This window comes from Chlamydotis macqueenii, chromosome 16, assembly GCF_036417535.1.
Source record: "Chlamydotis macqueenii isolate bChlMac1 chromosome 16, bChlMac1.mat, whole genome shotgun sequence".
NCBI classification, from domain to species: Eukaryota; Metazoa; Chordata; class Aves; order Otidiformes; family Otididae; genus Chlamydotis; species Chlamydotis macqueenii.
This window is the reverse complement of record NC_141571.1, coordinates 11220412-11246542: the sequence shown is the minus strand read 5'-3', so window position 1 is coordinate 11246542 and position 26131 is coordinate 11220412. Positions and strand designations below refer to the sequence as shown.

Genomic DNA, 26131 nt, shown 5'->3' with positions numbered 1-26131 from the left:
GCTTCCTCCTCAGGCTCCGCGGACGCGACGCCATCTTGGGCGGCCCACCGGAGTCACCTGACTGCACCCCCCGCCCGCCGCCGCCGCGGTTTATCTTCCCTCTCAGGCGGCGACAACGGGTGCGGAGGGGCGATTCGCCCCTCTGCGAGCGCCTGTTTATTAAACCGGTGGTGTTTCGGCTGCGCGGGGGCTGACCCGGGGGCAGGAAGTATCGGCGGCTCCTCCCTTTGCCCTCCCGCTCCCCTCCTCTTCCTCGCCCATGTCCATTCCAAGATGGCCGGTAAGTGGGGCCGGCGGGCGGGTGGGGGGAGCTGGGGCGGCTCACTCGGGGCTGCTGCTGTCCTCGCCGTAGCCCTCCGAAACCAACCCCCCGGTATCTCTCTTCTGTTTTTGTTTGTAGGGATCCCTTTGTATTTTGTGGATTTGCAGGATGACTTAGATGATTGTGAGTAACTGTTTTTTTTTTTTTTATTTTTCTGCTCCCTGTTTAGGCCCTCCCCCGCTCTCCCACCCCTGGGTTCTTCTGTCGTCCTCTTTCCCTCTCCGCCCTTTTATCCAGGTTAAGGTGAAGGGAGGATTTTGAGGCTGTTTGTACCAGTAGGTGAAGGCTTATAGAGCATTAGGGCTCACGAGTCTTAGCTCGCATTTGGGTGTCTGCAGGAGTGCAGAGCTGACAGAGGAAGTGGGCTCGCTCCCTCAGCCGCGGGTCCTCGCCTCCCCTGGCGTGTTTCATAGGCCTGGCTTCAAGTGCTAGCCGACGAGTCGGGTCTCCGAAGGACGGGCAGCCTCTCGAACGGGGGTTTTGGGGGACAGCCTCCATCCTTTCGAGGAAGAATGGCCCGCGGTCGGGAGGCAGGCCCGGGGCGGTGTCTGGAAGCCGGCCTTCGGAGAGACCGTGCTCGCTGTGTCAAATGGCCGCTGAAGTGTTAGGTTCGGTGTAAACAGCACCTCCGACAACGGCCCGTGGTGAATCTCTGGGAAGGGAAAACGGGTCCAGCCGGCGGTGGTTTAGGGGATTAGCTCCGCTGTTGTCGGTGGAAATTAGCCTAGAGCAGCCGAGGGACTTTCTAGCTGCGGTAGCTCAAACGGGTGAGACTTTAAAATGCTGTAGAGGCTGCTGAGGACGCCGTGGGTTTGCTGTTCATCCCCGCGACACAGGCGCTCAGCAGGACCGCACCTCGGAAGCGATAATAAAATAAAAATTGCCGTTGTGTATGCTCTCAATTGGCTAACACCAGCCGGTGGTTTTAGGTTAGTACTGGTCCCAGGCCAGGTAACAGCTCCACCTCAAGCCGGTATAGTCTAGAGTTGTGTTACAGGGTTAGAGCTGAACACCTATCAGGCAGTCTGGTAAGAGGTGTTACTTAAGGAGATAAGTCTTTGACCAGTAATTATATGAGGTTGTATCGCTTTAGAAAGCACCTGTATTTGTGGGGTGGCTTCATTGGTGCTTTGGATGCTGGATTGACTTTTCTATTAAAAAAAATTAAAACTGGTACTTGAATTTGGGTTGTTTTTTTTTTTTTGTGAGATAATCTATTTACCACAAAACCGTTGTTGTTTAATAGTACTTGCAAGTGTGTAGCAGATGGGGTTTTTTTCCTCCCTAATCTAGCATAAACATGCTGATTTAGGAAGAAAGTGGTCTTCAGGAGCACCAGGGGAAAGGTGAGAATACAAGAGAGATCTGGAGTATTGTTGGAAAGGTGTGCAGGGACATTGCCTCTGCAGGAGGTTATTCTGTGGGATTTTGTCAGTTGCTGCTCTTACATGTTGTTGCTTTCAGTCTTTGAGGCTTCTGCATTTCACTAGTGGGTAGCAGAAAAAAAAAAGTTGTTTGTATTTTTATTAAATTTTAAGAAAAAAGTTTGGGATCTTTTGTGATTATGTGATGTATACATGATGAGACTTATACAGTTCATATGGAGATGAAGTGTTCTTCGTTTGTTTTGTGTTTGTATTTTTGTGTATTTGAAAATATTTTTAACATTTCTCTTATACAGATAAACTGTGGCTGTCTCAGTATTAATGAATTTCAAACTGTAATTGAAAAGGATCCTCCTTCCTTAATAGTTATCTATTTGAAAAGGTAGAAATCTAAAGAAGTGTAGTAAATATGGATAGTATGGGAAATACACTTATTTAATACATAGGGATTTAAAATTTTGATAACACTATAAGAAGTTGCTTAAAAAGAGATGCTAAAGGTTATTGCGTGCAGCAGTAAGTAAATATAAGAAGTCTGTAAGAAGTTACCGCCTTAGTTGACAAAAAGCATGTATGCGTTGAATGGGATTTAAGTGAGAAGGACATTGGCTGATAGATTTCAATGTGCTTATGCTGATTTAAAGACTGTTTTTCAGTGAGTTCCTCTAGCAGGACAGCTGCAACAATTTGTTGCTGTATTACCTTAGTTAAGAGTTGAAAATATCTTTCTCTCTCTGCCCTAATTAAAAAAAACCAAACCAAAACAAAACCAAAAACCAACAAAAAAACCAAACAAAACCATTGATGGTGCTAATGAATGCTTAGCAATTTGAATTGATTGGGTCTTTTTGAATTGCTCCCAGTTCCCTTTCCAATTTTCTTCTCTCTGTAGTAAGAAAAAACCCACAAAACAAAACCAGCCTGTCATTTGAGTTCTGTTTGCTGAGTGTGTAAAGTGCAAGCAGTGTGAAGAAATGCAGCCTTCCTGTAGTGTTCTGTTATGGGTCTTGGTCTTGAACCGGAGGTGACCATCACTAGGAGTTAGTTAAATGTTTGTTCTCCATTAGTGTTCAGTCTTTGGCTGCTCTGTTGAGTCTATGAGTAATGGATTTGTCTGGTAAGTTGATTAAGAAGTTTGATATTTGTAGGCAGAAGGCTAGTTTGAGTCATGAAGTTAATCAGAGTGTTCAGAGAAAGAAAATTCTGCCATAAGAAGTAAATAATAAGCTTTTTATATGGCTCACCAAAAAGAAGGAATGAGTTTCAGGAGAAGGAGTAGGTAAATAAATGTGCATCTTGGAGTATTATTGAAATCTTATTTTATGATTCAAAAATATTCTTTGATTAAGTTCATTAAGTTGACAATGCTGTTAGACAGCTTTCGATGTTTTAATTCTTCTATTTGTGTTATAGCAGTGTTCAGGTGTCCCATCTAGACTGAAATAGTGTTGTGCTAATCAAGTGACTAGTCTAGCTTGATGCATTTTAAGAAAATCGGAGTGAAATAAATCACTGAAACTGGGATTTTATTTTCTTAATTAAATAGTGAGATAGTGTTAGGCATGTTGAAGATCAATTCCATTGAAACAAACAGAGTCTGGAGGATTCCTTTGAATACAGGGAAGAGCTGTAGTAAAATCTACCTAATTTAATCAAGTACAGTTTGAGGCTTGGATTTCTTTTTTTTTTTTTTTTTTTTTTTTTTTTTTTTTGGTAAGGTGAGGTATTGGATCATGTGGAAAAATAATTAGCTTAATTATGCCCTTCGCAATTAAAGTATTTTAAAAGTTGATTTTCCTCCTGAGAACAGCAGGAGAGAAAGTAAGCTCCCCCAGCTCGTGAAATCCTTGCACTCTGTACTAGTATCTACTGTTTTGTGTTGGAAAAAGTGGATAATGATACTTGCTAATGATGTTGAATTCCCTAGTTAAATCCTGTGACCCTGTAGGTGTTTCTTGCAGGCTGTAAGCAGCTTTTCAGTGTAGCTCAAACTAAGGCATGGTGAACACAAGTTCAGCTGTGAATACTGTTGCATTTATTTCTGTTTATAGGTGGACAGATTTCAAGCTTGCTTGTTTGATAGAGGGGAAGAATATTGACTATTTGATTCAACTATGAAAGAACATTAGGGAAAATACTTGTTCATTGTTTTTCTGTTGTTTACTTTCTAGTACTCTGGTGTATTTTGAAACTTGTAAGTACCTGTGGCGGCTTCTTTTACGGAAAAAGAAAATTAAAATTATTGTGAGAAGACAAAATGGATTGTGCCATGACTGTTCCTTACTTAAGCGTACTGAGAATGCGTGGAAAAAATTTCAGATATTTAACTCTCTTGATCCTGAGCACAAGTAGTTTGCTCTGTTTTCCCTCTGGTCCTAGAAGCACTGGTGTGTGCTTAGCTAATTTAAATTAATAGTAAAACTACTCCAAGTATTAAAATTAAGCATGTCCATCGTGTTTACAAAATTAGTCCCGGATGTTGTATTGTAGTCAAACTTAGAATTGACGTTTACTTCATTGTCGTTTGAATTGGTAGGAATTCTGAAATATTTGAACTGGTAAGAGCTTTCATTTTTCAACTGTTTCTTAATTCAGGAACAGGTGGGTGCTAGATAAAAGTTAATGGCATGTACGGTGATTTTCGGTTTTTGGGTTTTTTTTTTTTTTAAACCCTAATAAATCTAGCTTTGTATAATAGGTAGCTATCCTCCAAAATTAGCTAGTGAAAAAGTGTCAGATCTGTGTGGATTTAAAAATATAAATATATTGCAATTGCATAGATATAAAGATGGTCAGAGTTGGGTTTGGATATGGAGAGTTTGTGGCAACCTCAGAAAGGAAATCCACAATCCAACATGTGCTGTATAACTTCCTGTGAGCTTTCAGTGACACAGTAGGTTTCTTTTCAAGCGGCAAATACTGGATGCTGCCTCTTCAGATACTATCCTTGGTGGGAAAGCTAGCCCTGGAGCATGTGGACAGACCAGTCCCAGACAGATCTGTGCAATGTAAACTATATACGCTTGTGCAGATACATGTTTTGAACCTGACAGAACTTAAAAATATATGAAGAGCAGCCGCAAGAAGTAATAATGACCAGTTGAATAGAAATAAGGGTGTCAGTACAATGTGTACTCATTATAAAAAGCTGTGAATAATGAGCATATGTTTCTGATCACGTTGCTGTGGGTTTACTTGCAGTATACATTTGAAATGTGAACATTTATTCTAATCTCACAGTTTTATTCTGTTTGAATCTCATTCAACTTGTTGGTCAGAGCATGTTGTCTGCAAGAACAGCAGAATTCAGAATTGCTCTAGTCTTTTAATTCAGCTGGGTTGAATGGGAGTGCTTGGTTGGGAAAGTTGTAAACCCAGAGCAGGAATATCAGGTATTCTAGTGCAACTCTTTCTGTGTATTTCCTTGCTGTATGTGTTTCTATATCCATTACTGAAATGAGAGAATTTGTGTTGCAGCAGGCAGGCTGTTTCACTGCCTTTGTTTTAAGGGTGAAGGATGTAGAGATACTTTTCCTTTGAAGAATAGCTCTAAAAAGAAATGGAGTTACTAGTATAGTGTATTTTACACTGTAACATCTCTTGCTGACTCTTGGATTTTATTTCTTCTGTTCTTTTTTTTTTTTTTTGGGTTACTCTTCATGTCTTTCAAGTTGGGTTTGAAGATTATGGCCCAGACTGTGATAGCATGAGGATAACGGCATTCTTGGATATTCCTGGACAGGATAATTTAACTCCACTGGCTCGTCTAGAAAAATATGCCTTCAGTGATAACATATTTAACAGGTAAGGGTGCAACAGCTACACTTGATCATAACCTGAGTCTGACAGCATTGTGGAGGTTAAGGTGTCATAACTTTTGTTACCATTCTCCTAAGTGCATGCCTAATTATTTCTGTTTGAATAACTTCTGTATAGCATTTCCATAAAAAGAGGCTTTCATTCTTGGTCATCTGAATATTTCTCAACTCCATCTCCATTTTGTTGGAATGCGGAGAAACTGTAAAACTGATATGTCTAAATGTTCAGGGAAAAGTTTTATCTTTAAGGTGCCTGTTTATATTTTTTAAGTCACCCTTGCATCCTATCTGCATGTTGTTGGCAGGATATTAAGGCAATTAATATGTTGTTTGTCCACAGGCAAATCATTGCCAGAGGTCTTTTGGATGTCTTTCGAGATTTCAGTAACAATGAAGAAGACTTCCTGACTGTAATGGAAATAGTGGTCAGGCTCTCTGAAGATGCAGGTTTGAAAGTTTTTGTTTTAATTTTTGTAACTTATTTTACGTAAGCTGCAATATAGAAGGCAGTAACTTTTGATTTTGAGAAGACAATGAGTAAAGAAATTAAATAATCTAGCAGCAATATGTGAAAACAGGATTAATTTTTTGTTAGTTTGTTTTTGATGTATTTTGTATGGTATAGATGTATAAATGGAAGCCTCTTACTTGGTATAAGGCCCAAAGTAATGTTTTCAGGGGGTTCGTTACATCTGAATGTGTGGTGTACGTGGCACATAACAGTTGCATGCTTTAATACTTCATGTGTATACATCCATGGTGATTGGGTTTTCTAGCTCTCATTTTATCTGATTTGTTTGGGAACTGATCCCATGTCTCTGGACTATGATGATGTACCTAAGGCTGTTCTGTTTTATTCAGCTTTCCTTTACGAACAGGCAATTTCAGTGGTTCTACTTCTTACATTTTGAATCTTCTTTTAATTTTCATCTGTTGTGAAACATTAAACAAAAAAAGCTACTTCTTTTGTTAAGGTACTTGATCTTAATTTTGTATACAGTTTTGATTTTCTTTGTATTATTAGAACCAACTGTACGTACAGAGCTGATGGAACAGATACCTCCTATTGCCATTTTTCTGCAAGAAAGTCGACCAAAATTCCCAACAGCGTTTTTTGAATACCTTATGCCCATAGTAGTGAGATACCTCACAGATGTTAACAATCAGGTAGGAAAAACAGACTACATGCATTGAAATATTGGCAAATTCTGTGTGGCTTGGTGAATTTGAGGCATGAGGAAGATAAAATAGGAAAGTCCATGCTGATTGATACGTAGCTTTTATCTAGTGCTTTGTGTTTATAGGTTTCAGCATACTTGGCTAGGGAGATCTGAATGTATATATGTGTGTGTGTATATATATAAAAAATAATTTTTTTTTTTAAAAAAACTTTCCTTAGTAAGTAATGGGAAACTTAGAGGACTTACCTAGCAGCATATTGACACAATGTGTTACAGGAGTCATGACTTAAAAGTCCTGTCTTCCACTTTGTCTTTTGACTTTTCCTCAGAATTTGATGAAAAGACATCTAATGATTATATTAAACTTCACTATTTACTCTTAAAAATTCTTAGTTTTAACAACATAAAGAATTTTCTTTTTTTTTTTTTTTTTTAACTCCTACCTGTGTTTTCATTCAAAACATATATTTTGTGGTTCTCATATCAGTAAATGTTTTCAGTGACGTACTTTGTTTTGTTTGTTCATGTTAATAGGTTAGAAAGGCAGGTCAAGAAGCGCTGCTTATACTGCTAGAACAAGATCTTGTTGCTCAGAGTGACATTGAAAATAAGGTGTGTCCAATTCTCCTGGACCTCTCTGCTCCTGACAGTGATGATGAGTACAAGGTGGAAGCTGTGAATGTAAGTGAATTTAAGAAATCTTACATCTTTACTTTTTAAAAATCATTTTGTTCTCTCTTTTAGAAGTTCTACTGTAAAGCTCTTTTAGACTATAACAAATTTGTGTGAGATTTTCATGAGCATAAACCGCAGAAAGTGAAAATTGCATTCTTAGTGTCCTGAGAGCTTTACATTAATCATTGTACTTCAAGTTTCTATACCTTTTCTATTTCCGTTTGTTTTATTCCTTTTCTATTTGTTAGTCACTCTATGAATAGAGAAACTACTGTTGTGATACAATTGAAGCTTCAGTGTGCTAAGCTGTTAAGCCTTTGATCTGTAGGTTTCTTAGTCATTTGTGATGTTGAGCACCATCAAAACAATGTGAATTCTCAGAGAATTTCAACAGGGTCAGAACTTGATGCACCATACTGAGCGATTAAAAACGCTCTTAACTGCATTCAAGAAGGAAGCAGGGTTGTCCTGAATACTGTTGTACTCAGTGCTATTCATTAATGCCTTTGGAGATGTGTAGAGGTACTTGGGTAAGCTTTCTCTAGGCCCTATACCTTTTGTGCGGTTAAGAAGTCTGGGTTTCTGCATCAATTAAGTGCTTGAGGAATCTTTTTGAAATGGTGCTTCTTAAGAATTGAGCTATATAGTACAGTAATGGGAATAAGAGTGTTATCGTATGCTTAAAAATGTAAAGTATCAGATCTTCAAACTAAGTAGAAGTTATTTTCCCAAAATGATGGGGTTTTTTTTCCTATAGATTATTGATGATGTATTGAGTATTAACAAAAACTACCATTCCTTTTCATTTATAACAGTATTTAAAATGAGGTCCAGAAATAGTGCTGACATGAAATAAAATAAGCAATCAAACCCTTTGTATTTATTCCTTAACATTTTTTTTATTTATTTTTTTTTTTAGTTTAACATAACAAATCTTTAATTTTTATTCTGGATTTTGGAGAAGATCAGGTTTAAAGAGATGATTTTTATACTTCAGGATGCTAAATTATTGTCTAAATGGTAGCCAAATAACTTTAAAATGCAGTTAGTTCTTGGCAGCCTTGTTTTAATTCTTATTAATATCATTGCCTTCCCCAACAATTTCTTTACATTTACTCTATCAGGTTTCAAAATAAAGTTACAAAAGTGTGAATGATGACCTGATCTTAATTTGGAATGTTTTTTTTTCAAAATGCTTATTTGTTCACTTTCAATAAATCATTGACTCCACAGAAAAGTGCTGGTGTGTAATTACATTTCGGTATGGATATCTGACACTTGACCTGTAAAATAGTTCTACGAGCTAGATTTTCCTTTTCCTTGTTTGGGAGTTGGGTATTCCTTAGGCAGTTTTCCAGAGTGACGTCTGAGCACCAGATGCCTTTTAGGAGTCTAAAAATCTGTAGGAAAGTCTTTGAATGGTGTCTTCCATAGTTCTTATTTAGTGTTCTATTACAAAGGCAAATGTTTCTAGGAATAAAGCTTATTTTTGTAGAGGTAGAAAGCTTCAATAGTTTTTGAAAAATAAAAATAGAAAGATGATACTGTTAATCTGACAACACTTGTCTTAGTGTTAAACTCCTGGTGCTGCAGGCAGAACAGTTGAGTAGAAAGGTGCATGGGAACCCTTTTCTTTTTACTGTTGCAAATGTAAGAATTACAGCAAGTTATCTCAGAAAGTGGGAGCTGAAAGGAAATGTACAATCCAAAGCACCTGATTTTCACAGCAGAAACATGGTTTGTAATGGTAGTTGAAGTTGACAGTTCCTCAGAAAGCTAAATTAATGGGCGTGTTACTACCTTTCTTCAATTATCCTGGATGTTAACTCCTAAAATGTTTGAGGGTGATTCCTGTAAAGCATACATTAGCTCACATATATAGCTAGTTTGTCTTACTCTCCATTTTCTCCTGTGTTGTATGGCAAACTTTTATTTGATCCCATTGTCTGAGCCTATGGAGAGCTGAGGCTGTGCTTGTTTTTAAGTATCTGAACAGTCCTGTTAAAGCCAAGGGGCTTACTTGCATTCTTAAGGTTGAGATATTTCTAATATGCTTAAAGACTGATTGTGTGCTGGCTAGTGCAATGGAAGTTTGGTATGGAGAAGACAAAGTATCAGTGTGTGCCACATTGTACAACACCTCGAAAATGCATGTATTAATAAAAGTCTATTTAACAGGATAAAAAAAGACAATGAATTATGTGCAGAAGTGTTATGATCAGGCACAGTGGCATAGAATGATTTTAAAATAAAAACTGTATTTGGTTTTCACATAAATTAGATGTATGAAAATACAAATAATGTATAGCAGTTAAATCTATGTGATAGTAGTTGCTCTCAAGTAATTTTTAGGAGGAATATTTGGTCATGCTTGCAAGCTTTATAATTTTCTTTTCCTTACATGTGTCCTGTTATTGATTTTTAGATAATTTGTAAAATGGCTTCAATGTTGAGCAGAACAACAGTTGAACACATGCTGCTTCCTCGTTTCTGTGAACTGTGCAGTGATGGGAAATTGTTTCAAGTCCGAAAGGTCGGTGTGTTTTCAACACTAAAACACTTAAAAATGAATTAGTATGTTGCTGTTCAAAGGCCTTCCTGAATAATTTAGTCATAACTTTAGCTGATGAACTTTGAAAGAGTCTGGAAGAGCAGTTTTAATTTATTAGTGTGATTATAATTTCTGTAGCTTAGTAAAGAAACAGGTAACGGTCCTTGGTGAATAGCTTTGGTATAGCCGTTAAACGGATCTAGCACATTTAAGTTTTGCACAACCTTTTTTTAAAGCCACTGTGCTTGGTTATAGGATGCAAACAAGTTACCTGATCTCCACCATCTTATTCCTAAACCAGAAATTCAAAAGTAGTAGATATTTAAGATATCATTCTTTTTTTAAAAAAAAAAAAAATGTGGTACTATTGAAATCCCCAGAGTGTAAGACTCGTTTTAATTCATAGTTGAGTACAAAAGGAAACTGGTAGCATAAGTCTTAATATTTGAGTAGACTTAATGGTCATGCAGAGCTTCAGCTTGGTCCCTAGCATAAGCTCCACTTGTTGGAATTTGAGCTGCATTATAGCCTTCTAAATAAACATCTACAATGAATAAATTGTATATTAACACAGTCCTATCGTAATTGATGTCAGATTTTGGCAACATCTTTTTCCAACATGTCCCTTTTGCCTTAATTGTAGCATTTGTAAATGGCACTAACTTGAGACCTTGATTAAACTTTGCTTCAGCAAAGTACTTAAGCCAGTCTCAAGCATAGCAAAGATAGTTCTGTCAGTACACGTAAGTCCTGACCCTTGTATCATATTTTAGTCTGCTTTCATTTTGACAGCTGCTGTTCAAAGTAATTTAAACTTTCAAGTAGGCTTATTGTTCCTTTTAGTCATTTCTGAAGTAGATGATGCTCTTCATGCAGAAACCTTTACTACTATTGATTTCAAAGACATGCGGCTTATGGAAGCTTGCTCTAATGAGCCTTTTTTTAGGGATGAGTTAACATTACAGGATGTAGTTACATGGATGAAATGTGAATAGTCAAACATGTGCGGTTGTTACATGGGATAAATAATGCATGGTGAAGTTCGTAATAAAACTAATGCACTTGAAAGAGCCAGAATGTTCATTATTTCTTTTATTTCTTAGATTTGTGCAGCTAATTTTGGTGACATTTGTAATGCAGTTGGGCAAGAAGCCACAGAAAGACTGCTGGTATGTAAAAATCAAAATCAATTTACAAGACTTGTATTTCTCAGTTCAAAAGGTTTAATAATGAATTTTTTAATTATCTTATCTATAAATTTATCAGTGTGCATGCATTTTCTTAAAAATTGACTTGGCTAAGGCTTTGGTTGCAATTCTATACTTTTACAAATGCAATTGACAGCATCTATATACACACATGCACATTCCTTTAGAATTATTTACTTTTTTTTTTTAAACTAGATGATGTGTCAAGTTACAATTTCAGGAAAAATAGACCATTAATAATTCTTTCTATTGTTTCGTAGTGCATATAGTTATACATAAAATCCTAACAAAGTACATGGGAGACAGGTTTTGAAGTTTCTTCAATTAATATATTTTTTTAACCTATCCTTGTTTCTTCTGTTCTTCACTTACTTTATTCTCTCTTAATATTGTCTCCATTTTCCAGAAAAATACCTTGATAGTAAGTTGCTGCAGTCTTTGTTCAGTCTTTAATTAGTCTTGGTTTGCTTATTTTTGGCAGATTCCCAAGTTCTTTGAACTCTGTTCTGATAGTGTTTGGGGAATGAGAAAAGCTTGTGCTGAATGCTTTATGGCAGTGTCTTACACCACATCCCCAGAAGTTCGCAGAAGCAAACTATCCCCGCTATTTATCAGTCTTATTAGTGACACTTGCAGATGGGTAAGTAACTCACTCTGATTTGTGCATCTTCGCAAGCAGATCATACACAAGTAGTGGGCAAGTCAGAAGTGTGCTGTAAAAGTTCTTTAAACTGAATTTCCCGAGATTGGAGTCTAACCTACTAAAATCTAATCTCCTCTAATAAAATAGTATTTTATTTTTCCTCTCTCTCTTACTACTTAGAATTTCTATCAACAATTTTTAAAGTGTAAACACTCTTCTGAGAATAGGTTGCTTATGTTAAAGGTGTTAGTTGAAGTAGACAGTTGGTGTCCTTAAAGTCTGTAACTTTTAAAAAAATTCCTTACTATCATTGTAGATACGTGCTTAATATTCTAATACTCATTGCTTAGGTGTCACTTATTTGGTAATTGGTTATATTTGTTATTAAATTAAACTCTGTGGGAGTTGTGTGAATCCTGATTGTCGTCTTTATACTATCACAGGTTCGTCAGGCTGCTTTTCAGTCTCTTGGGCCATTTATTTCTACCTTTGCAAACCCTTCAAGTGCTGGTCTTTACATTCGAGAAGATGGGACACTGAGTATCCGACCATCAATGCAAGATGTGAATTCCAATCCCTATCAGCCAAGCAACAATATAACTTTAACATCCTCTAATACAAATGCTGCATTGCCCGGGTAAAATAATGGGAGATACGGTGTAGTGGAATAGAAAGAAGATAGTTCTTCTACTTGTTCTTCAGGGCTGAAAATCTCAACTCGAGAATATAGTTGCAGAAAAGGTGTGAAGAGTGAGGTCATGTGTATGTCTATTTGAGTGTAGTCGTATTATTGAAAAATTCACTTTCATGGCTTCACAGGGGAGGGTAAAGAGAAAATGGATGAAGTAAAGCTTAGTGGCAACATGAATTCTCCCTTTCTGCAGAGAAAGTAAGCTTCTGTAGTTGATGCATTTCACTGAAAAGTATTGTTTAAGAGTATTTTAAGTTTTATTTGGATAACTGTGTGTGTCTGTTACCAGTTCAGAACAACCAGTGGAAATCAAACCGGAATCATCGACTGAGGAGACTTCAGCTGAAGTTAGTACAAAGCTCTCGGTTGAGAACCTAAATAAAGATACGTGGGAAGAAAGTTCAGATTATTTTACCAGTCCTGGAGAAAATGTATCTCGATTGTCTCAAGGTGACAAAGTTGCTGCTGGTGTCATAGAAGTCATGAAGGAGAGCAGTTTTCCTGGAACGAACTCAAGGCTGCAGTCTGCTGAAGACATATTTAATACTTTTCTATACTGGCGCCCTCCTCTGCCTGATATAAGTCAGGATCTGGAGTTGCTTCAGTTCAAGACTGAAAAGCACAAAGATAGCTGCTCTGTGCCGTGTAATAACTGTGTTGCTAGCAGTGAAATAAAAAAGGTTCTAGAAAGCTTACAGGAGCACATAGATGATCCAGATGTTCAAGGTGAGACTCTGTAACAATGAAATTGTGGTTTTTTTTCTGAGCGGGTTTTCTTCTGGCCTTTACAAAAGCCTTAACTGCATTTTAATTGGCTTGGTATTTATAAGGTGGTGAGACTTCCTTGAGTAGTAAATTGTAGTAGAAAGTATAGCAACAGTCTTTTTCACAAGACCTGAGTTATTTCTGGTACAGCTGGGGAAGTGTTCCTAGATTCTGTTCACCTAAAACTGGCTAAGTATTCCAAGTACTGTAGTTTTAGGGACAGAGCTATGTGTTACAGGCTGAATTTATCTAATACTTGTTTGAGAGAGAATGGTGCTAATTTAGTCGTCTTTCCTTAGTCTCCCCATACAAGCCCATTGATGAACATACTGAAGTGGTGATAGCCCTGTAGTGGGATGCATATGTGTTTTCTGGGCCAAATCCTTCTTGACAAGCCTGTCAGCCATAGTCAACTCAGTTTCTTCTTCTGCCTTTTTAAGTTGTCCGTTCCTCTTATTTCCAAAGTACTCTAGTATTCTTCACCTTTAAAGTATGCTCTAATGTTTCCTCTTAAGACTGTACTTGCTGTAGACTTGTGCAGATGCAACTATCTCAGAGTTTCTGCATTCTGAACCCTTAGTAACTTCATGTGCCAAGAAGCAACGTAGCATAGTGTGCAAATGCAATTTGTCCTAACTTTATTGGTGATACAGTGGTAAACCTGACCTTTTGTTTCCTACCTACTTCTACAAAATGCTTCAGAGATGGTTTCACTAACTCCCTCTTCTGGATTAAGTTTTTCTCAGAAATGTTTTAAACGGACATTGATGTGTTTTCCACACAGTTGAATCAGTTAAATGACATAACAAAAGAATTTGTTTTAAAATCTTTGACAGTGTGAAAAATGGGAGGTGAGGCAGTATGGTGTGATACCTTATTACAGGGGATTATTAGAAAGATCTTTCAGTAGTAGAAATTGGTAGAATGCTTCTGCTGAAAATTTAATACACCCGAATCATCGCTCTTAATTTGTGATAGTTTTGTGGAAGATAAATGGACCTTTCCTTTTGAAGAGCAAATGTTTTGCTAATACACCATTTCTGTACAGCTCAGACTAGACTTCTTATTGTTTCAGATTACAGTTCAGTGCTTTTATGTGCAGAAGGGAGACTAAGTCTTTGTCTCCTGCTTTACACAGCTCAGGTCCAGGTGTTGTCTGCTGCTCTCAGGGCTGCTCAGTTTGATTCTGTTGGTGACTATGATACCAAAAAACTGGAAGAAAGCAGTTGCAAGCTTCAGAACAAACCTATTTCAGATGAAACAGCTGTTTCAGATGCTACCTGCAACCAGGTGGAGGAAGACACACTTTCATTACCTGCCTCCCAAGATAATATCAGTGACCAGTCTACCACCAGCGTAGTGAAAAGCACAGTAAGTGTGTATTGTGCTGCATGTCCTACCAGCTGAAGTACTGTGTGAGTTCATGTAGTCTCTGGCATAATTGACCCACTTCTGAGCTAAAGCCTTTGAACACTACTATGCCATAACTATGATATACTGCTTATGGTAACTAAAAAAATAAAAACTGTTGAGGGCTATTATTTCTACTTGCACACAAATTACTAAAGAGTTAAAGTTTTGCAGTAGTCTTGTAGTCTTTTCAGATGGTACGTACCACGTACACTTTCACCTCTTCCTGTAATGAATCTAAAGTTAGTCTGTGATCTCCAGACAGGAGGCTGAATCAGGTGGTGACACATACAGTTATATGCACAGTTCCTGGTTGCTGTTTCTAGATTGTAATGTACAGATAGGACTAAAAACTATTTAATGTTACTGGAGATAATTGTGAAATACAAAGGAAAAACCCTCGTCTATAAAAAAAACTGCACGTAAGATGTGTATGAGCAAAAATGTAAAACACTGAACTTTTGACCTTTATATGGTTTTGGTCTTTTAAGCCTTTTAATTCTTTCAAAGTTTGTTGTTGTTGTTGATATCTGGGGAGAGGTGTATGCTTTGTAGTTTTATAGGCTTGAGCATTTCCAGCAGTACATTCTAAAACCAGTAAAGCTTTTGTCATTATATTGACAGACTTGGAGCAACTGCTAAGCTGTCTTGTTTAATATAATTTAAATCTCTGCCAAAAATAAAAACTATTTAAGAGTATAGTAAACATAACCATTCAGAATTTGTATGAGTGTTGGGTTTGTTAAATAAGATTGCTTTTTTTTTTTTAAGAAGTAAATCTGATTACCGTTCCCCTTGTTACTGCAACAGTCTTAATAGTGTTTGCCTTAGTGTAAGCTCTGCTGTCTTTTTGTACTTTTAAACACACTGAATAAGGCTTTGCCTGTAGAAGACTTTGTCTGTAAAAGGTTATTCTGTATCTGAATTGCGTTGTTCTGTAGTGTGATGCTTTGAAATATCCTAAACAGCAGTAAATCCAATTCATTTCACTAGCTAGCATGTCATTTTGCAGGACTCGGAGGAACAACACAGAGGAACCGGTGTATTTTTAAAGAAAGAGCAAGAAAATAATCCACCGTTTGAAGATGACAAGTCAAAACTACAGGTGATTTAAAATAGAATCTAACTACTTTAGTGGAGTACTGGATACAGTTCATCTTCTCCTTAATACAGTGATAGCTTTTGGAATTGATCAGTTGCAGAATGTGAAGAAATGCTCTGGGCATTTAAGAACTCTCTTTTAAATTGTAAAGCCTTAGAGGTAATCTATGCAACCAAGGTAGACACTGACTCTCCTGTTTTGTCACTGAATTTACTGTTTGTCTTCAGCAAAGAAGAAATAATTACTGTTCACTATTGACTGCTCTGTCCTAATGAGAGGACAAATAACTATAGGGGTCACTTACATATTGTAAAGCTAGCCCACAAAAGGGACATCTTGCCACTGTTTGTGTTTTGCTGCCAACTGGTTGGTAGCAAGAAAATACTGTAGCACAACAGGTGTATTTTCTTTCTGATATTAAAGTATGTGTTGCTGATGTACTGTCTCTATCTATAGGATATCATACCTCAACCTTTATTAGACCAGTACTTGTCAATGACCGACCCGGCTCGAGCCCAGACTGTTGATACGGAGATAGCCAAGCACTGTGCGTATAGCCTTCCAGGGGTGGCCTTAACGCTGGGCAGGCAGAACTGGCACTGCCTGAAAGATACGTATGAGACACTGGCCTCAGATGTACAGGTAAGAAAAAAAAAAATCAGAAATTTGAGTAGCTTTTCTGTTAAGCTTGTTACACTGAAGTTATAACATTGTATACTTTCGTATAAGGGATTAAATGCACACTAAAATTATAAAATTCAAGATTTAAATTAGACTTCATAAATAGAATCAACGTTTTTAGTGCTGTGTAAATAGCCCTGTTTCTTGTACTCTTTCAGTCCTCACATAGGTGTAGTTCAAAAGTTCCTTTATTTTAGTTATGGCTCCTAATTTAGTTTACTACTTAAACTGTTTGCAGTGGAAGGTACGTCGGACGCTAGCTTTCTCCATACATGAGCTAGCAGTTATTCTGGGGGATCAGCTAACAGCCGCTGATCTGGTGCCAATTTTCAATGGATTCTTGAAAGATCTGGATGAAGTGCGTATTGGTGTCCTTAAACATCTGTATGACTTTCTGAAGGTAAGAAAGTGTCATTTAATTTCTCAAGATAATTTTTTTTTCTGATTCCATTATATTAAAGAGAATTTTTAATTAGATGTGCTGATATCAATATCTAATTACTTGATTGGGTTTGTGCAATGCTGCCATTTTGTGTGTGTGTCTATTGCTTTTTTTTTTTAAGGTCCCTCACTTTTCTTATCTCTCATATCCCAACAAAATCCCAACATCCCTTTGTAAATGTTGTTGTCCATGCTCCTAGCTGTTGTAAAGGAATTAGTATTTTGTACAGTCCAGCTGGAAAGTTGGACCATTAGCAATTTGTTTGGGACTAGGAGAGACGAGAGCAGATCTTGATGGGCTGCTGCATAATAAACACAAATCCTTAGTTTTTGGTTCCTCAGTCTTATGCCCAGAGATAGTGCTTTGACATTTATCCTTGCAGAAGTGATGACTTAATGTACTTTTTTTTTGAGGTCAGTTGTGTGTGTCCAGGCACTCAGTTGTGCACAATTTTTAGTAAGCATCTTGTGAATGATAGCTTTCTTTCAAGTAGGAAAATGCACTTAAGTGTGAATAGAGTAATATGCCAGAGAACTGCAAGTATTGAATTCTATCAGTTTTATACTAGTATGTTTTTCCTTTAGTTACTTCATGCAGACAAAAGGCGAGAGTATCTTTACCAACTTCAAGAATTTGTGGTGACTGATAACAGCAGGAACTGGAGGTTTCGTTATGAGCTGGCAGAGTATGTAACTTTGTTAACTTCTGACTTTTCATCTATATTACTAACTTGGAAATAGGTAATTACATTCAGAAGTTAGCACACCCTAATTAGGAGCTAAAAGATTACAATCATTTTTTATTAAGGAACTGAAGGTAAAAGCTACTGGCTGTTGGGGTTTGTTTGGTTTTGGGTGGCAAGTTGTGTTGTAATCAAGCGTGACTGAAACTTAAATGTCTGATTATACTAAAATGGAGATCTGGTTCACTTGCAGCTTATGAAATATGACAATCTGATAGATAGTATTCAGTGAGGTTTCAGATTTTATTCAGTTCTAGACTGCCTTGTAAAAATCCATGAAATATATGTACAAAGTAATTTTTCTAATGTGTATGAAAGAAAAACCGGTTCTTAAAAAAAATAGTTTATTCATTTGGTATTTCCGTGTGACTAGATATATAATGGAGATAGAGTAACATCCCACAATTCTTTTTCTACAAGCCCTGTTGATATTTGAAGCACCCAAACAATGTTTATAGGCATAGTTTGCAGCCAAAATCTGACCTTCATGTTTATCTCGTTGCTTTGTTTGGGCTATTGAGGATTTACTCTCCCTTTGTAGTCTGGCACCACAAACTACATCTCGCTCTGGTGCGAGAATGTTGTGCAGCAGTTCCCTGACACCTAGTGGAGAGCTGTCACTGTGGTTGGCTTGTGCACGGCTGCTGGTCACATACTGGCAGGGCTAGAATGAGTTCTGTGCAGTTCCAAAATAGAAACTGTTTTCTGAAATGTGGATTTCTACACCAAAGTAAATCTTTTATTTTTACTTTGCAAGAATGCACAGGATATTGGTCTGAAGTTGCAAAGAAATATCTCATTCTACTTCTGTTTGTAGCTTTTGTTATTATTTGAGATAATTTTGATTCATTGGTACATGTAGTTTGGATAAAAGTTTCTCTTGGACTCCTTGATGGATTAAAGCATGTACCTCTTAATATGTGTGTGCACCATTATAAAGTAAGAGAAGAACAAACTGTTCAAGTACTTTGTAATAACAGTGGTATTTTTGAGGCTCCAAATGACCCCTCCCTATGTTTAACAGATGGTGTAATCGGGGCAGGTTAGTGTTGCATTTGCTAGAGTTAATCCCTTTGTGTTCCAGGCAGCTGATCCTGATACTGGAACTCTACAATCCAAATGATGTCTATGACTACTTAAGACATATTGCACTGACTCTCTGCTCCGATAAAGTTTCAGAAGTTCGGTGGATCTCCTTCAAACTGGTAGGGGATTTAGTTCACTTACTGGCAGGAGAGGAGGAAAATGATCCTGGAGAGGGATACCTGAAATCACTGTTTTCTCTCAAACAAGTAGGGTGAATACAGACATGTTTTGATAAACATGGTAAACAACACGGGGGAAAAATTGAAATGAAAATGTTATAAAATACTGAGTTATCAGACTTTCACAGATATTAAAATCTTTCTCTGTTGTATGTGAATGATAAATGTATTTTCAACTGGATGAAAACCAGGATATAGAAGATTTAGAAGACCTTCCCCCAGTTCTGGGAGGAGGGGAAAAAAAAACCTGATATTTCCTCAAAGTTAATTTAATTTGTTATGAACTTCATGATAATGCCATCATACCCTAGATGTTTTGAATGAGTAGAAAGATTCCTTCAACAACCTCTTTCTCTTCTTGGTGCTGTGGAGAGAGACATTATTTTAATGGCTGTTTTAATTTCTTTTAGTGTTTTGTTTCACCTGAACAAACAGCTATTTTAAAGCTTATGCTTTCTTTTCTCCAGAATATGCACAGTAACTTACTAAATTCTGCAAGCACAGCTGATTAAACTGGAATACAGTTTTTGGTGTCCCTTTGTAGGATTCAAATATAATTATGCTTTCTTAACTTTCTAAGGGCTACAACTTGAGTCTCATATCTTCTTTTTTTCCTTTTCCCCCCTCTTCCCCTTCCGCTTTCCTTTGATTCACAGGTTGTAGCAATACTACAGAAGTTCTATGCAAACAATGCAAATGCACTGGGATTAAATTTCATTAATGAACTTGTAGTACGGTTTCGTCACTGTTCCAAGTGGGTTGGAAGACAAGCTTTCGCCTTCATTTGTCAGGTTCGAATGGTCTCTCTGTGTTTCTGTGTGTACACTTCATTTGTAGCCAGTTTGGGACTTTTCAGCAGTGTGGGCAAACCTGAAATTTGGACCTACTTTTTTTTTTTTTTTTCTTTTTTTTTTTTTTTTTAATTGTTCTTTGGGTTCTGTGATTGTGTGGGTTGACAAAAGACCGTGGCAGAGTTGGTCTGGTCTCAGTACTTGCATACGGCTGTCCAGTTCTGAGGCTGTGGTCCTTGTTGTGGTCTGTGCCTCCAGCTGAAATAGCTGATCCTTGTTATTTCTGGTATCTCAGTAGCAAAGTCAAGAATTAAGTGCTAAATGGAGATCCATTTTGTTATACTTTCGACATGCTACGATAAAGGTTCACAGGAGCTATTCAAACTACCAATGGGAGCTAGATGCCAGAAACTATTTCCCTCTATTTCCACTTACCTGCCCCCTGCCAAACCAAAAATGCTTACTTCAGTAGCAGTGAGGAGCAGGGGTTGAATGTTGAAAGGCAAAAGGGTTGATGACAGGCAAGAGAGCAGTAGTTCCTGAAATACAGTTGAGATAAAGTTACCCACTCTTGTTGGGTCATCTTCTTCAGATGAGCTTTAGGACGGTAAGACATTTTCATAACAGTATTTCAAAGGTCATACTTATTTCACCAACATAGCGTGTATTTGTTCGGAGTTAAACAGATTTTTTTTTTTCTTAATAGGCAGGCCAAATTAAGGACAAGATGGAAAGGAATGGCAAATAGTGTGGTTTTTTTAATGTAAACCTTGCTTTCTCGTGTTCTGTGTTTATCCTGTAGGCCGTAGTAGAAGAAGAATGTATGCCTGTCGACCAATTTGTTGAGCACTTACTCCCCAGTCTCTTAAGTCTTGCTTCAGATCCTGTGCCAAACGTAAGGGTTCTGCTCGCCAAGGCTCTAAGGCAGACGTTATTGGAGAAAGGTGTGGTCATTAATTTATTTTGAAAGAACTAAAGTCTCATGAACGCTGTCCCTCATCTGCTAGTGCAGTTCTTTATAAATCAGCTCAGCTGGTAAAGGGCTGCTCGGTTCTGTTGATACCGAAAACAGAATTATACATTGTCATCTGCGATACTTCATCTGAGTTCAGGTGTAGGAATACAGATGTAGGAATGCGTACTGTAGTGGTTTTATGGTCTTAGAATTCGGTCCTCGTACCCGAAGGGCCTGAGGCGGGCAGCGGCACTGCCACGCGTGCTCCGTCCGCTGGGGGGCAGTCGCGGCCTTCCGCACAGCGCGGAGCGCCGGGGCCGCGGCTGCTGCGGGGGTGGCTGTGGTGTCCGTGGTGTGTGGCAAGTACCTTTTTCTTAAACAGCACGTTTCAAGCCTTTGATAATGAAGTATTCGTCTTTGGGGTCCTTCACGTGAAGTGTTAGACCTTTTTCTGAAATGCGTTGCTTTGTCATTTTAGTCTTAAGCTAACAGTTGCACTAGGAAAGAGTGCAGTTTTGTGTGCCGCTACAATTTCCTGTATTACAGTTCCTTAAAAACAAAAAAATCAGCTGATCTCTGATTATTCAAAGGAAGATGCACAGAAATCTCGTCTTTGTTTTTTTCAGAATAAAGCATGGATAATGTTTTGTAAAACATTGTACAGTGGCAGTTTCCTGAGCTTGCTTTTACTCGTTGATAGATTTTTATTTAGGGCTCAGCAAAAAGAGTTTATCTTAGAAATGCTTAAGTACCTAATAACATGAATAAGAAGCAGTATATTTCTCTTTCTCTGTCAGCTTCCTTAGCTTGCTGTAGTTTCTCTAAGAAGCCTACAAATTAGATGAGGTATCTCAGATGTTTTTGACATCCTTTGTATTTCTGCACTACTTACGCCTTAGGGTTTATTTTATTTTATTTTTGGTTACAATTTTCTCTTTCTCCCCATATTCTAGCTTATTTTAAAAGTGTTGGCAATCCTCATCTAGAAGCTGCAGAAGAGACCATTCTAGCCCTGCAATCTGACAAAGATCAAGATGTCTCCTTCTTTGCCACCATAAAACTAAAACAGGGTAACATGGACAATACTACCATTGAAAAACACAACTAACGTGTTCTTCTGCAGTTAGTGCTGAACATCAAAATGGTTATTTACCTTATGTTCACAGTTAGTATGAATAATATGGCCAGATAAGGTTTTTGTTACCTACTTGAGCTGGAAAGGGTCTATTGAGAAATGTTATGATGTTCACTTCATGACCATCCTTCATCTACAGCTGTGTGTTTCTGTCTGATATGCATGAGGAATTCCTTTCGGTTTTTTGCTTTTAAGTGTGGGTGATAACTCTGATCTCGCCTGCAGTTAAGTATTGTGTGTAACACTATATGCAGCGTTTCAGTGTAACTGGAGTTTGCCTTTCATTTTTTAGAAAACATTTCCAGTAGAAGAGCGGTCTGCTATAAGCTTAAAATGGTTTCTAAATCTTAAAACCTGATTATAGCAAACTTACATGAAGGTATTATTTCCTCACTTTTACTGTATTTTGTATTATTTCAAGTGTTGCATTTTAACTGAAAAAAGTGTACATATGTGAATAGTTTTGCATTTTAACAAATAATGATGAAGAACTTAATTCTGTGTTAATGGAAAAAAGCTCAAAAATAATTTCATTTTATAAGGTTGTTACTCTGCTGGACTTAAGGCATGCTTCATTTTTACTTAATGTGATATTTTTCAAAACACAGCTCAAGATTCTTTAAATATTGTGACTTTTCTATTAATTTGTTATTTCTGAGCTGTATCTTTACAGGTGTTAACATGTCTGTTTTCGTTACTGCAGGCTCTGGTAGTGGTAGGTGGACTGTAAATTTCCCAAACTGAAAATTACTTATTCTGCCCTAGGAAAGTTCACTTCATTTAAGGGATTCAGTTCCTGCAATGTATGCTGTAGTTGTAGAAGGGTATTACAGAATTTTACAGACTTAAGTTTTTGTTTGTTTGTTTTACCTACACACCTCATTTAAAAAGCACCTTTTAACCAGTCCAACATTCAAATCCCAAACAGCTTGCTACTTTGTTTCTTAGGAACAAAGGACCTCTAAATTCTGAAAAAACCCCAAATAACAAATGTTCAGGGGAAAGGTCGTGACACAGTTTGCTCTATAACTTCTGTTGATTGTATGGTAAGGTTTGGGGCAAACAACAAATGAAGGTTACTGAGATCCTGAAGCTTGAGTAGGATGTCTTCTGTGTATTTAAACCGGTATTTTGGAAAAAAAGAATATACAGATAGGACACAGTTCCGCTAATAAAATCAGATAGCTTCTGACCAGTTTGAAAAATTACAAAGCTAATATTTTTGGCTAATATATTTGGCCTGGAAAATAGTCTGCTTTTTTAGATTGTGGATTAGAACTTTGTACTGTTCAAAAACTAATGCTTAAATACTAATGAAATGGTTTCATGTAATAACGGTTACTTTCTGTGAACACAACACTTTATCCTAAATAGACCTGTGTAAATATTTCCCCTTATTTCACTATTACACTAGTAAGTAGGTCACACGGGTGAAGGTTTTTACAGAAATTACTTTATTCTTTTTTGTTTTTAATCTGGCTTGTCTGCAGTACAACAAATAGGTTCCTCAGCTGGGTTCTGTATTTTTGGAGGGCTCAATTTTGTATAAGTTTGCTGAACAAGTCTTGTATTATAATATGTACAGTATTTGTAACACATTGTTTTCTTGTGAGATCACAAAATGCTTTTTGGAAGTTGTAGGCAGAAATATACCACTGCTATTACAGCAAACAGTATAAACTCTGTAAATTCTGCAACATTCTACATTTAATTTTTTTACAATTTTTTTTTATAATTTAAAGCAAATGCTTCTTCAGTACAGACTTTTTATGATTGCAGTTTCTTAACTAAAAGACCTCTCAAGTTATTTTTTTCTAGTGCTAATATCTTTTTCTAATGCTGGCATTATCCTAGTATTTTCTAACAGTTCAAATTTTCTAAGGCCTTTCTGACAAGGTTTTACTTCTGTTTTTTATTATCAGTTCATTAAATTTCTCAGCACTGAACAAATTTTTTTAAAGTGTGTGTATATGTAAGTATGTTTGAAATGTACTGTATATAAATTAAATACTTTGAACATTAACCCAACCTAGGTTTCTGTTTGTCAGGTAATCTTAAATAGTTGCAATAATCACTGGAAAACACAAGCTCCCTATGTTTTAGCATGTTTGGTTACAGTTCACTAAGAGTTTTTAATTAGGATATGTGTAAACAGTAAGCCACCAGCTATAAAAGCTCACTAAAAGGCTAAACGAAGTAATTTGGTTTTACTAATATTTTGGTACCTCTCTGGCTCCAGAAATCATATCTGTTTTAAATGATATGATTTCAGTAGAGCATTTAAAAGCTTCAGTTGAAACCCTACAGTTGCATGCACTAATGGGGGACAGCATAGTTTTGAAGTGTGGTTTGGTTTTTTTTTGTAGACAGTGTGCAGGTCTATTAAACAGATGTACTCTCTACAAGATATGTCGGTTAGTTTTAAACTAGAAATGATTTCAGCATGACTAAAGACTGCACTTTACGTCTTGTACTAGACAAATGTATGCAATGATGAGTAAAGCAGTGTGTTCACGTACAATTCTCTGGGTTGTTTAAATTATGCAAAAATACCTATCTTGAAAGCCAAATGGAGCAAAGTTAGGTAGTTGAGCCACTTTCACAACAGCAGTAAGAATATAACATTTCTAGGTAAAGGAACATGACAATAACATTAGTGGGTGCAATATTGCTTGGATGCTACAGGAAACGATCAAGCACTTGTAATCCGAAGCATGTTAGTCATGTTGCTTAGAATTCAGACTCACCGGTCTCTCGTGTACAGTACACACTTGGCATCAGTCTGGATGCTGCCCTCATGGCGGTTCTGTCTGTACACAGTGTTGTTCAGAACCCAATTAAGTGGGGACACTCTGGAAGTGTCATTCATTTGTCAGAATATAGAGAATCTATGTAACTCTCTATTTGTATTTATCTCAATAAATCCTGTGACTGTTTTATAAACCAGTTTGTGGTGACTGACTTTTGTCATAAGTGGGATGTGAGTGTATTCTTTTGGTTAATGAGACGTCTCCCTAGCATAAACACTGTCATTTCTTAAACCAGGGTTGTGTGTGAAATTCATTAGACTATGTAGTAAAAAATCCATCAGTTGTCCTGAGATTTGAAGTAGCTCTTCCTGCACTTTTTCTTTCAAGGGAGCGTGCCAAAAGTGCTTTGCAACTAAAATCGTTCTGTTGGAACTGAAACTTGTAACAAGATGTATTTTAAATGAAGAGAATTTGTCTGTGCTGGGTGAGACTGGCATTCAAATCTTTGTCTTAAATTCTTCCTTCTCCAGACTTCAGCGTGGAAGCACATTCTGGACTATTTTTTTCAGTGTGGTGTTGCTCTCAGACATCCTACATTAGTGAACTCTGTGTAGTTGTTAGGCCTTGGGAGTGTGTAGGGGGAAATGAATAATCAACACCTGGCTTGTTGGTTTTGCTTCTAATTTCAGGAGTCTTCTGCATCTTCTCCTGCTGCAATCACCCTTCTGGCTGTTTGAGATACTCACTGGCTGCTACATCCTGTGCTTCAGAACTTCTGCCAACTGCTGTAAAAGATTATCTGACCTCCCTTCTCTTCTCTGCAGGAATGTAGCTGATGCAAAAGTGAGGGGCATACACAGTCCCCTGCACCCCCTGGTAAAACCTACCCACACGCTTTGAGTTAGGGCACAAGACCCCTGTGTAGTAAACTGGAAACAAATTAAAACCACCATACGCGCTTTTCATTACATGTAAGTTGAGATCTAGACTTTAACAAAGAAAACAGGAACATTAAATATAGGCAACTTTGGTTATTTACCTGAGTCACTACTTTGTTTCTCTACTGCTTGTCTTTAAAATAAGTTTGTCATCCTAGTGAAAATCAAAAGAGAAGGAACAAGTGTCTTTCTGTAATCACACTGGTGCGTGACCTTCTGTGGTGGTCTCTGGTGAGTTCATATAGGCTGTAACATCAGACTTGCGGGCTGTACTTCTGTGAGGTCAGTTTATGCTGCTTGGATGCTGTGATGTGCTTGTGATACACAGGGGGATCTGTTTGTGGAAGGCTTTGATGATACAAGGGCTATGTCTAGGGGAGGGAGGAATTGCTACCAGACCTTGACCCCTGTCCTTATAATGATACAAAGCTTTTTCTAAGAGACAAGTCTCACAAACTCTTCCTGGTCAGCAACTGCTTCATCACTGTGCCTTCCTGGCCCCTGTGGACTGTTAGTGTGCAGCTCCATCCAGCTGAAACTAATGAGATCTTTTCACTGCCTCAGTGCCAAAGTGACCTGACTCTGAAAAAGCTTAAGTCCCATTTAGAATTGCTGACCAGGATCTCCCTTCACTTCCACTGGCTTCAGTACATTCATAAAGGTGAGAACCTGTAACCTCTG

At 37.5% G+C, this 26131-nt stretch overlaps 1 protein-coding gene across 2 annotated transcripts; it reads left to right on the top strand.

Moving 5' to 3' along the window:
- Positions 1 to 147: 147 nt before the first annotated feature.
- LOC104473541 (serine/threonine-protein phosphatase 4 regulatory subunit 1) lies at positions 148 to 24708 on the top strand. Of its 2 annotated transcripts, XM_086760701.1 has the most exons (20): positions 155 to 280; positions 401 to 445; positions 5379 to 5511; positions 5866 to 5972; positions 6550 to 6692; positions 7241 to 7387; positions 9807 to 9914; positions 11036 to 11101; positions 11622 to 11780; positions 12227 to 12420; positions 12764 to 13200; positions 14378 to 14610; positions 15662 to 15754; positions 16208 to 16393; positions 16671 to 16832; positions 17459 to 17559; positions 18701 to 18821; positions 19538 to 19672; positions 20475 to 20616; positions 21581 to 24708. In XM_086760701.1, the coding sequence occupies exons 1-20, from the start codon at positions 274 to 276 to the stop codon at positions 21733 to 21735; spliced, it is 2874 nt and encodes a 957-aa protein (XP_086616827.1). In that variant the 5' UTR covers positions 155 to 273; the 3' UTR covers positions 21736 to 24708. The 2 variants fall into 2 exon arrangements, with proteins under 2 accessions (XP_086616828.1, XP_086616827.1); XM_086760702.1 differs by lacking the exon at positions 401 to 445 and having other exon boundaries at positions 148 to 280.
- Positions 24709 to 26131: the final 1423 nt, after the last annotated feature.

Bases quoted from the DNA above. Each gene is read 5' to 3' on its own strand.
- LOC104473541 (XM_086760701.1), top strand. The intron at 5,512-5,865 runs GTAAGGGTGCAA...GTTTGTCCACAG, and splicing joins AGTGATAACATATTTAACAG to GCAAATCATTGCCAGAGGTC. The intron at 16,394-16,670 runs GTAAGAAAAAAA...AACTGTTTGCAG, and splicing joins CACTGGCCTCAGATGTACAG to TGGAAGGTACGTCGGACGCT.